The sequence below is a fragment of the Mauremys reevesii genome, linkage group 22 (genome assembly GCF_016161935.1).
Source record: "Mauremys reevesii isolate NIE-2019 linkage group 22, ASM1616193v1, whole genome shotgun sequence".
Taxonomy (NCBI): domain Eukaryota; kingdom Metazoa; phylum Chordata; order Testudines; family Geoemydidae; genus Mauremys; species Mauremys reevesii.
In genome coordinates, this window is record NC_052644.1 from 8602199 (window position 1) to 8614258 (window position 12060).

Genomic DNA, 12060 nt, shown 5'->3' on the forward strand with positions numbered 1-12060 from the left:
CCTTGGATTGTGCAACTAGCCAATATCTCCAGTCCCAGACACAATCCTAGGAACCTCCATTTTGCAGTGTCCAGTTATGCCCGCTGGACACTGAGACCTTTATGAATGTGTCAATTTAACAAAGAAATTGATATGTACCAGGCTTGTTATCCCAAGGGGAATCTCTGACACGCTTCAAACCAAACACACTGCTTCAGGTAGAATAAACAAACCAATTTATTAACTATAAAGATAGATTTTAAGTGATTATAAGTCAAAGCAAAACAAGTCAGATTTGGTCAAATGAAATAAAAGAAAAACCCATTCTAAGCTGATCTGGACATTTTCAATGCCCTTAGAAACTTAGATGCTTCTCACCACAGGCCGGCTGGTTGCTCTTCAGCCAGGCTCTCCCCTTTGATCAGTGCTTCAGTCACTTGCTGGTGGTGGTGTCTGTAGATGTAGCTGGAAGAGAGAAGAAGAGGATGGCAAACATCTCTCCCTTTTATCATGTTCTTTCTTCCCTCTTTGCTTTGCCCCCACCCCCGCCTTCAGAGTCAGGTGAGCATTACCTTATCGCAGTCCCAAACTGACCAAAGAAAGGGGGGTGACTCACTCGAGAGTCCAACACATCCTTTTGTTGCTGCTTAGGCCAGCGTCCTTTGTTCCTGTGAGGCTGGACTGGGTTTGTCCCATGCATGCCTTGATGAGACGTGAACTGCCCCTCTGCTCTTAGAGAGTTTTTGCCTGGGCTTATTTTAAGCCACGAGGATACATTTTCAGCCTCATAACTATATACATGAAATTATAACCTATAACATTACTGCAACAACAATTACTATAACATCTCTATAAGAACAGTCCTCAGTGCATCATGAGCCTTGCAAAGACACCCAGCATGACAAACTTTACATTGGAAACCACACCATCCTTTTATAAGGATGAACATGGGGGTGCTCCCCCAAGGTACAGAGCGTCACAGGTACCTTCTTTGCATTTTGTCAAATCTGCAGTGAAGGTGTTCTTAAAATGAGCAAAATTTGCCGAGTCATCATCCGATGCTACTGTAACAGGAAAGATATGGCAGAATGCAGGTCAAATACATAGCAGGAGATACACCATTCTCTCCTAAGAATGTCAGTCACAAATTACATTAACACCTTGCTTTTTTAACAAGCATCGTGAATATGTTAGTACATCGTCTGGAATGGTGGCCAAAGCATGAAGGAGCATGTGAATGTTTAGCATATGTGGCACGTAAATACCTTGCATTGCCACCTACAAAAGTGCCATGCAAACACCTCTTCTCACTTTCGGGTGACACTGCAAATAAGAAGCAGGCAGCGTTATCTCCCGTAAATGTAACCAATTTGTTTGTCTGAGCGATTGGCTGAAGAAGAAGCAAGACTGAGAGGATGTGCAGGCTCTAAGTTTTCCATTGGTTGTTTTTTTTTTGAGTGCAATTATGTAACAAAAAAATTCTACATTTGTCAATTGCACTTTCTCAATAAAGAGATTGCACTGCAGTACTTGTATGAGGTGAATTGCAAAATACTATTTCTTTTACCATTTTTACAGTGCAAATATTTGTAATCCAAAATACAGTAAAAGCTGTTTTTTCCAGCACTTCACCAACCAGAAAGCTCTCTATATTGGAATTTCATCTAGTCCAATTCCCTGCTCAAAGCAGGACCAATCCCCAAATGGCCCGCTCAAGGATTGAATTTACAACCGTAATGATCAAGTGATTTCTCTCCTGCCATCCATCTCCACCCTCTGACAGAGGCTAGGGACTCCATTCCTTACCCATCCTGGCTAATAGTCATTAATGGACTAAACCTCCATGCAGCTATCTGTTTCCTAGAGACTGGCTCTATGGGGTCCCTCACAAACTGGAGACGGTTACTGTCGGTTTGTCTTTAGTATAGCTTATGTACATACTCCACGAACTCAGCATTTGAACTTTGTTTTTTTTTTTGCGAACAGGGGCAGCTAACGAGGAATTTCTCAAGGGAGTTCTCCAGGTGACGGAGGAGCAAACACAGGATCCTTGGGGTAAGTGACTGTCTGTAATGCATGTTTGCTTGTGGTTGCGGTTACTTGCTGTTTGCTGAGCTTGTGTTTGTCAATCTATTTGATTGGTTGGTTGTTTGAAGGACCGTGTGCTGTGGCTGGCAGTTGGAGGCTGTCAGCTCCAAAGGAATGTCTGAAAGCTAGAAGCCTCTGGTAATTGGCTGAGCCTTAATCAGTGGGCGGGGCATTCACACAGGCCAGGGCTTTATAAGGCCACACAAAAGCAACCAGGGAGCTTTGTGAACAGGGGCTGCTAACAGGGAGTTTTGCAAGGGAGCTGGGAAGAGGAGTGGGAAGGGAGTAGGGCTCCCGTGCTGGTGCTATCTGTTTCCCTTTATTCCTCTTAAAACCTATAAACCAAACTACATTCCAAACTTCATGCTTTAAAGAATCCTTTCAGTAACTAGGAGAAAATGTGGGCAGAAGCCCAGCTGCAGAGTGGGGGCTATCCAGTTTATTGCACTGGGTGTAGCATGTATGATTACCTGCCCTGTGGGCGGGTAGCATATGTGTGCAGTCGGTGCAAGGAGCTCCTGGCCCTCAGAGACCATGTACGGACTTTGGAGGCCAGGGTGGCGGAACTGGAGGAGCTAAGAGAGGCAGATAGGTATTTTGATGAGGCTTTCCGGGACACTGTAGAATTGTCCCACCTCCAGTCAGACAGCCCCTGCTCTGTTGAGGAGGGTGAAAGGCCCAGGGAAGCAGAGCAGTCAATGGGAGCAGAGGGAAACTTTCCCATAGTTGGGACCAGGGCCGGCTCCAGAGCCCAGTGTGCCAATCGCGCGCTTGGGGCGGCGTGCCGCGGGAGGGCGGCAGGCGGCTCCAGTGGACCTCCCGCAGGCATGCCTGCCGCGAGTCCGCTGGTCCCGCGGCTTCAGTGGAGCATCCGCAGGCGTGCATGCGGGAGGTCCACCGGAGCTGCGGGAGCAGCGGACCCTCCGCAGGGACATCTGCAGGAGGTCCACCGGAGCCGCGGGACCGGCGACTGCCTGAGCGCCCCCGCGGCGTGCCGCTGTGCTTGGGGCGACGCAAATCCTAGAGCCGCCCCTGGTCAGGACCCTCCTTTCAGATGGTGCTGGGGTTGCCTCTCGCACTGAGGTTGCCACTCCAGGGGAGGGAACTCCAGTTGCTAGGAAAAGGCAGGTGTTAGTAATGGGAGATTCGATCATTAGAAACATAGATAGCTGGGTTTGTGATGACCGGGAGAACTGTATAGTGACTTGCCTGCCGGGTGCGAAGGTTGCGGAACTCTCGAGGCATCTAGACAGACTTATGTGTAGTGCTGGGGAGGAGCTGTTGGTCGTGGTACATGTAGGTACCCATGACATAGGGAAGGGTAGGAGAGATGTCCTGGAGGCCAAATGTAGGCTGCTAGGGAAGAGACTGAAATCCAGGACCTCTATGGTGGCATTCTGAGAAATGCCACCAGTTCCACGCGCACAATGGGTGGATGAGATGATGATGTAGAGAGGAGGGGTTTACATTCATTAGGAACTGGGAAAACTTTTGGGATGGGGGGAGCCTATACAGGAGAGATGGGCTCCACCTAAACCAAAGTGGAACCAGACTGCTGGCTCTAAACATTAAAAAGATTGTAGAGCAGTTTTTAAACTAGGAGATGGGGGAAAGCTGACTGCTGCAGAAGAGCATGTGGATCAGACACAGACTTCTCTTAGGGGAGAGTCTGATGACAGAGAATCTCCAGGTTATAGTCAGGAGCAGAGGATGGAAGAGTATAATGTAAGGGCCAGATCAGATGATAAACAGTCACATAAAAAAGAATCTGGCACATCAGAAAAGGGCAGGCAAATAAACAGTGACAAGTTTTAAAGTGCTTGTACACAAATGCTAGTAGTCTAAATAATAAGATGGGTGAACTAGAGTGCCTTGTGATTAAGGAGGACATTGATATAATAGGCATCACAGAAACCTGGTGGACTGAGAGCAATCAATGGGACACAATCATTCCGGGGTACAAAATATTTCGGAAGGACAGAACAGGTCATGCAGGGGTGGGTGTGGCAATATTTTAAAAGGGCTCTAAAATGTAGAATGAAATGAAGTAAAAATCTTAAGTGAATCCACATATTCCATAGAATTTCTATGGATAGAAATTTCATGCTCTAATAAGAATATAACATTAGAGATCTATTATCGACCACCTGACCAGGACAGTGATAGTGATGAAAAATGCTAAGGGAAATTAGAGAGGCTATGAAAATTAAGAACTCATTAATAGTGGGGGATTTCAATTATCCCCATATTGACTGGGGACATTTCACTTCAGGACGAAATGCAGAGATAACATTTCTCAATACTTTTAATGACTGCTTCATGGAGCAGCTGGTATGGGAACCCACAAGGGGAGAGGCAACACTAGATTTAATCCTGAGTGGAGCTCAGGAGCTGGTCCAAGAGGTAACTATAGCAGGACCGCTTGGAAATAGTGACCATAATACAATAGCATTCAACATCCCTGTGGTGGGAAGAACATCTCAACAGCAGTTGAGATGGCACTGTGGCATTTAATTTCATAAAGGGGAACTATGCAAAAATGAGGGGGTTAGTTAAACAAAAGTTAAAAGGTACAGTGACTAAAGTTAAATCCCTGCAAGCTGCATGGGCGCTTTTTAAAGACACCATAATAGAGGCCCAACTTCAATGTATACCCCAAATTAAGAAACACAGTAAAAGAACTAAAAAGGAGCCACCGTGGCTTAACAACCCTGTAAAAGAAGCAGTGAGAGATAAAAAGACTTCCTTTAAAAAGTGGAAGTCAAATCCTAATGAGGCATAGAAAAGAGCATAAACACTGCCATAGTAAGTCCAAGAGTGTAATAAGAAAAGCCAAAGAGGATTTTGAAGAACGGCTAGCCAAAAACTCCAAAGGTAATAACAAAATGGTTTTTAAGTAAATCAGAAGCAGGAAGCCTGCTAAACAACCAGTGGGGCCCCTTGACGATCGAGATACAAAAGGAGCGCTTCAAGACGATAAAGTCATTGTGGAGATACTAAATGGATTCTTTGCTTCAGACTTGACGGCTGAGGATGTTAGGGAGATTCCCAAACCTGAGCCGGGTTTTGTAGGGGACAAATCTGAGGAACTGTCACAGATTGAAGTGTCCCTAGAGGAGGTTTTGGAATTAATTGGTAAACTCAACATTAACAAGTCACCAGGACCAGATGGCATTCACCCAAGAGTTCTGAAAGAACTCAAATGTGAAGTTGCAGAACTATTAACTAAGGTTTGTAACCTGTCCTTTAAATCGGCTTCTGTACCCAATGACTGGAAGTTAGCTAATGTAACACCAATATTTTAAAAGGGCTCTAGAGGTGATCCCAGCAATTGCAGACTGGTAAGTCTAACGTCGGTACCGGGCAAATTAGTCGAAACAATAGTGAAGAATAAAAATTGTCATACACATAGAAAAACAAACTGTTGAGCAATAGTCAACCTGGTTTCTGTAAAGGGAAATCGTATCTTACTAATCTATTAGAGTTCTTTGAAGGGGTCAAGAAACATGTGGACAAGGGGGATCCAGTGGATGCAGTGTACTTAGATTTCCAGAAAGCCTTTGACATGGTCCCTCACCAAAGGCTGTTATGTAAATTAAGTTGTCGTAGGATAAAAGGGAAGGTCCTTTCATAGACTGAGAACTGGTTAAAAGACAGGGAACAAAGGATAGGAATGAATGGTAAATTCTCAGATGGAGAGGGGTAACTAGTGGTGTTCCTCAAGGGCCAGTCCTAGGACGAATCCTATTCAATTTATTGATAAATGATCTGGAGAAAGGAGTAAACAGTGAGGTGGCAAAGTTTGCAGATGACACGAAACTGCTCAAGATAGTTAAGACCAAAGCAGACTGTGAAGAACTTGAAAAAGATCTTACAAAACTAAATGATTGGGCAACAAAATGGCAAATGAAATAGAATGTGGATAAATTTAAAGTAATGCACACTGGAAAAAATATCCCCAACTATAAATACAATATGATGGGGGCTAATTTAGCTACAGCGAGTCAGGAAAACGATTTTGGCGTCATCGTGGATAGTTCTCTGAAGATGGCCACGCAGTGTGCAGAGGCGGTCAAAAAACCAAACAGGATGTTAGGAATTATTAAAAATGGGATAGAGAATAAGACTGAGACTATATTATTGCCTTTATATAAATCCATGGTACACCCACATCTCGAATACTGCGTACAGATGTGGTCTCCTCACCTCAAAAAAGATATACTGGCACTAGAAAAGGTTCAGAAAAGGGCAACTAAAATGATTAGGGGTTTGGATAGGGACACTCAGAGCATTGTGTTATATCCCTCCCCATCCTGGCTAATAGCCACTGACGGACCTATTCTCCAGGAATTTATCTAGTTCTTTTTAAAATCCTGGTATCGTTTTGGTCTTCACAGCATCCCCTGGCAAAAAGTTCCACGGGTTGACTGTATGTTGTGTGAAGAAGTACTTCCTCTTGTTTTTTTAAAGCTGCTGCCTATTAATTTCATTGGGTGACTGCTAGTTCTTGTGTTATGTGAAGGATTAAATAACATTTCCTTATTCACTTTCTTTACATCAGTCAAGATTTTATAGACGTCTATCATATCCCCTCTTAATCATCTCTGTTCTAAGCTGAAAATCCTCAGTCATTTTAATCTCTCCTCCTGTTTCATACCCCTAATAATTTTAGTTGCCCCTCTCTGTTCCTTTTCCAATTCCACTATTTTTTGGGGGGGATGGGATGACCAGATCTGCACACTGTATTCAAGGTGTGCACATACCATGGATTTATATACAGGCAATATGATATTTTCTGTCTTATTATCTATCACTTTCTTAATGATTCCCAACATTCCCTTTGCTTTTTTGACTGCCACTGTACGTTGAGTGGATGTTTTCAGAAAACTATCCACAATGATTCCAAGATCTTTCTTGAGTGTTTAATAGCTAATTCAGACTCCATCGTTTTGTATTGTGACAAAGTTCCTCCTCTATCTTGGTGGGTCCTGCGCTTATTTGGCAGATTTGCTTACCTCAGTTATCTTCCCCACAGTCTGGGTCAACTTCTCCTGTGTCTGATCAGGCGTTGGGAGGTTTGGGGGGAACCCGGGCCCATCCTCTCCTCCGGGTCCCAGCCCACGGCCCTGTGGATCGCAGCTGTCTATAGTGTCTCCTGTACCAGTTGCATGACAGCTACAACTCCCTGGGCTACTTCCCCATGGCCTCCTCCAAACACCTTCTTTATCCTCACCACAGGACCTTCCTCCTGGTGTCTGATAGTGCTTGTACTCCTCAGTCCTCCAGCAGCACACCCTCTCATTCTCACTCTCACTCTCAGCTCCTTGCACCTGTTGCTCCCAGCTCCTCACACACACTTCCTCTCCTCTGGCTCCCCCCTCCCTGAGTGGAGTGAGCTCCTTTTTAAACCCAGGCACCCTGATTAGCCTGCCTTGATTGGCTGCAGGTGTTCTAATCAGCCTGGCTGCCTTAATTGGTTCTAGCAGGTTCCTGATTACTCTAGTGCAGCCCCTGCTCTGGTCACTCAGGGAACAGAAACCTCTTTCTCCAATGGCCAGAAGATCTCTCTTCTACTTCTCTGCTGTAGAGAGTAGGAGGGAGAGGGCTGCTGCTGCTGTTGCTGTTCCTGCTGGGCCCTCGCTGCTGCTGCTACTCCGGCTGCTCCCCTGGCTGGGCTAGACACCACCACCCACCCCCTTTCTCTGCTATCGGTTTGCTGGCTGCCTAGTGGATTCCCCCCCCCCCAGTTGCTGCTGTTACTCCACCTACAACCCCTTGGGGGGAGTGGCTGGCCTGCTCCCCAGAGGAGGGGAGTGTGGGACCCCAGCTCCAGCCCTTGTTGCTGAGGGCTCCACCACCACCATCTTCTGTGCTGGGTCCCTCCTTCCTGGCCACCAGACCACCACCTGGAGCTGCTGGAGCTGCTGGAGCTGCTGTGTTTGCTACTGGGGAGCTGCTGGAGCCCCGCGGAGAAGAAGAAGGAGAGTGCTGCCTGCTCCTGGAGGACCTCATAGAGACTCTGAAGGCCACCGTGGAGGGGGCACCTGAGGACTGAGTATTTTTTTGAACTGTGCTCTTGTGGTGGGGGTTTGGACTGTGTCTGTTGGGACACCGGGAGTGTGGCGTGGAGCCTGCCCCCGGTCCATCCGTGTCCCCCTTCACCCTCACCACCATCGTTGCCCTCTCCACCACCCCCGCTGGCTGTTTTCTCTCTACCTCAATCTCCTGCCTCTGGGACTGAGCTGTTCACCTGGCTTGCCACGCCCATTTCTATCGTTTGGGCCTGCAGAAGCAGCAAGCTACAATTGACTTTTTGCACAAGTTCCTGTGGGTGCACCCCCACCCCCTTGGCCTGGCCCCCTCTCCTTCGCCACATTTGTCTGCCCCACCCATTTCCCTCTGTGGCCCTGCTTGTCCTGCCCCAGCCCTGCAGCTAGCCCCTTGGTCCCTCTGCCTCATTCCTAGCTCAACTTTTCCCCCCCTCCCTGTGCTTCCCCAGCCCTGATTGGCCCCTCCCCTCGTGCGCCCATGCCCCCTTCCATGCGCTTGTGCCCTTCCCCCGTTTGAGTTTGCCCTTGTTCACTGCACCACCCCCCGTGCTATTAGCCCCCCTGATCCCCTAGTGCAACTAGAGGAGCCGGAATTCCCCTCTGGGTCGGTGGCCTGCCACCCTCCCGCCCCTGGGTCCTTGATTGCTCCCCACGCCCCTTTAGCCTTCCCTTTCTGGCACCCTCCTCCCCTGCCTGCAGCCTAGCGGGGAGGGGTGGTCGCCTCCTTTCCCTCCCCTCCCCTCGCTGTTTTCCCCCTCCCCGCTCTCGTTATGGCGGGGGACACGGTGGGGGAGACCCCTCCCGATGCTCCCACCGCCCCTCCTCCAGAAACCCCCATGTCCATTCCCCAAGCCACTACCTCGACCGCCGCTGCCGGTCTATCTGCCGCCGCCCCCGCTGGGGCACCTGCGGCGGCAAGTACCGGGGAGGCGTCCGCTGCTTCCACGTCCTTCGCCCCTTCCGATTCGGGGGGAGCCCCCACAGCCGGTGGAAAAGGTCAGGGTGAGAAGAAGGGTAAGAGCCCCACTAAAAAGACCAAGCCCTCCATGGCAGGGACTACCCCCGCTGCTGCAGCCCCGCTACCGGCCGCGGCATCCCTCCCCGCTGTTCCCTCTACCAGCTCCGCGGGTGTCCCTCCCCCGGCCCCCAGGGCATATGCCCAGGTGGCGGCGGCCCTCCCGTCTGCCGCTGCTCCTTCGACTGCCACTTCCGCTCCCATCTATAGTGGCCGGGGCACCTTCCCCACCTTGACCAGGAAGCACGGCGTCCGTTGCCTCCTGGTGCCCGCCTCGCCCCATGTGGAGACCTACGTGCGGGCATTGGCGAGGGTGGTGGGGCCCACGGCCATCGTGGCGGCCTCCAAAATGTACGGGAGGGTGGTCTCCTTCCTGGCTTCGGAGACCGCCACCCAGGAGGCGGTAGAGACGGGTCTGGCGGTGGGGCGGGGGTGTTCGTGCTCCTGGAGCCCGTGGACGACATGGGGGTCCACTTGATCTGACCTCCGTCCCTCGCTTCCTGCCCAATGCTGCCCTGCTGCCCGCCCTTTCTGCCCTGGGGCGCCCTATCTCCGTCATCAGCCCTCTCCCGTTGGGCTGCAAGGACCCCGCCCTCCATCACGTCCTCTCGTTCCGCTGGCAAGTGCAGCTTCAACTGCTGCCGGCGGTGCGAGACGGAGAGGCGCTCGAGGGGTCCTTTCTGATCCCCTACCAGGGAGCCCGCTACCGGGTGCATTACTCGACGGGGAGGCCTGGTGCACGATGGGACTGCCCCTTGGCCTGCATGGAGGAGCGTCCGGGACCCCCGAGCCCCGGCAAGGCGCCGGCCCTGTCACCACCAGTGCCCCTGGCTGCCCAGCACCTGAAGCTGCCCCTCCTCCTTCTCGGTCCACCACTGTGGAGGAGGGTGTGGCAGAGATAACGCCGGGCGTGGGAGAGGGCCCGCCCCAGGGAGATTCCTCCCTCATTCCTGTTGCCCCTCCATTGCCTCCCCGAGTCTCTGAGCCATCGCCCTTGCCCCCAGACCCGACCCCTGTTAGCCAGCCCCCGGATGATGCCATGGAGGGCTGGTCCTTAGTGCAGGGGAAGCGGGGCAAGCAGAAGGCTCGGGCCCCGTTACATCTTTCAGATTCGGAGATCCCCCAGAAGAGCAGGAAGGGGGGCACCGATGGCGAGCTTTCCGCCTTGCCCCCTGACGACGCCCGTTTTGTGGTGCCGGCTGGGGATGACGTGGCAGCACCGGACGGAGACGCTGCCCCTCCTCCGGGGTCCCTTCCTGAGGAAGCCCCCGAGGGAGCCCCTCTTCCCCCTTGCCATCCGAAGCCCCTGCGAGCGCTGAGGTGGGCGTCGCTTCGGGTGCTGGCAGGGAGGGCCCCGGGTTGGCGGACGGCAATCTCCCCTCCATCTATGAGGAGATCGAGGCCCTGGGTCTGACCCCAGTTACGCAGGGGGAGGACGACCCTTTGCTAGCGGGCCTCGATCTGAGCGACCTCACCTCGGTCCCCCTGTCCCCGGGTTCCCTTCCCCTGACTGCTGCTTCTGCTCCCACCTCTGAGGGTCCCCTGGGGTCTTCCATCAGCCCGGCTGCGGGTGGCACCCCGCTGACGGCTGCCAAGCCGATTGGGGCAACGGCCAGTGCCCCGCTGCCCGGACCCAAATCCCAGGGGGTGTCCCTCTTGGGTGTGGGGCAACCGACTCCTTCCCGGACGGGGACCCAATTGCTGACCTTCCATCTCCGGATGCCGTGGCTGCTGCACCTGCCCTGGTGGCTGAGCCCAGCATTGTTGAGGGTCCCCTACTCACCCCCCAGATCTCTGAGCCTGACCAAGAGGGGCCACCTTCCTGTGACCCGATTACTGGGGCTCAGGATCCTGCTTCTGCCCCTTTCCCTGATTCTCTTCCTGATCCCACCCCTACTCCTGACTGCTGCCCTATCCCTGATGCCGGCCCCGTCCTTGTCTCCTCCACCTCCCATGACGCCATTGCTGCCCCTGGGGTAACCCCCACGGAGCGGCCTTAGTTGTTTTTCCCTGCCCTGACCCACCAGGGGCTGCTGTTCTCCTTCCACCGCCCCCTGTTGAACCGGGGAGCGGGGCAGGCCGCGTGGCGTCGGCCCATCAGACGCCACGTCGAGGGTCTGCCCCCTGCCTGCCCGCCTCGGTGGGTCACAGGGCTGTGACGGGGGCCCCGCTGGGGGACGGTCATCGATCCGTTATCCCGCCCCCCATGCGCTGAGGGAGGAGCTGCGGGAGTTCCTTGTGGCTCCCTTAACAAGGTCCAACTTGCACTCCAGCGGTGGGGGGATTTCCATCTGATCCTCCGGGCCGCGAGGGCCCTCATGGGGGAGGGTAAGAGGACCGGGAAGCAGGCCGCCGCAGCCTACCGGCGGGTCCGCCTCTTCCGTGACTCCCTACTCACCTATGGGGTTGGTCACGGATTGCTGTGCGGCCCGACGGAGGCCATGGGTGTGTCTGCCAGCGAGGATCCCCCCCAGCCCTCCTCATGGCGCCAATCATCTTTGCCACTTTAAACGCCCGGGGCTGTAGGATGGGTCTCCGCAGGAGCAAGGTGCTCTCCTTCCTTCGGGATGGGAGGTACTCTGTGGTTTTCCTGCAGGAGACCCATACGGATCCGGCCGCTGAAGCTAGCTGGCGGCTGGAGTGGGGGGACAGGGTCTACTTTAGCCACCTCTCGGTTCGCTCGGCCGGAGTGGCGACCCTGTTCTCCCCCGACCTACGGCCCGAGGTGCTGGGGGTCGCCAAGGCTGTGCTGGGCCTCCTGCTGCACCTCCGGGTCTGCATGGAGGGGCTTGTGGTTAATCTCGTCAATGTCTACGCCCTGACATCAGACCCGGAGAGGTTGCGTTTTTATCAACAGGCGTCCGCCTTCCTCGGCTCCCTGGATCCTCGTCAGTGCCTGGTCCTGGGCGGGGACTTTAACACCACCCT

General features: G+C 52.6%; 1 protein-coding gene across 1 annotated transcript in view; it reads left to right on the top strand.

The window, feature by feature from the left end:
- LOC120388133 overlaps positions 1 to 12060 on the top strand; it is a 736578-nt gene that overhangs the window by 232369 nt on the left and 492149 nt on the right. The window contains 1 exon segment of the mRNA XM_039509761.1: positions 1966 to 2034. Coding sequence (XP_039365695.1) covers positions 1966 to 2034 — 69 coding nt within the window.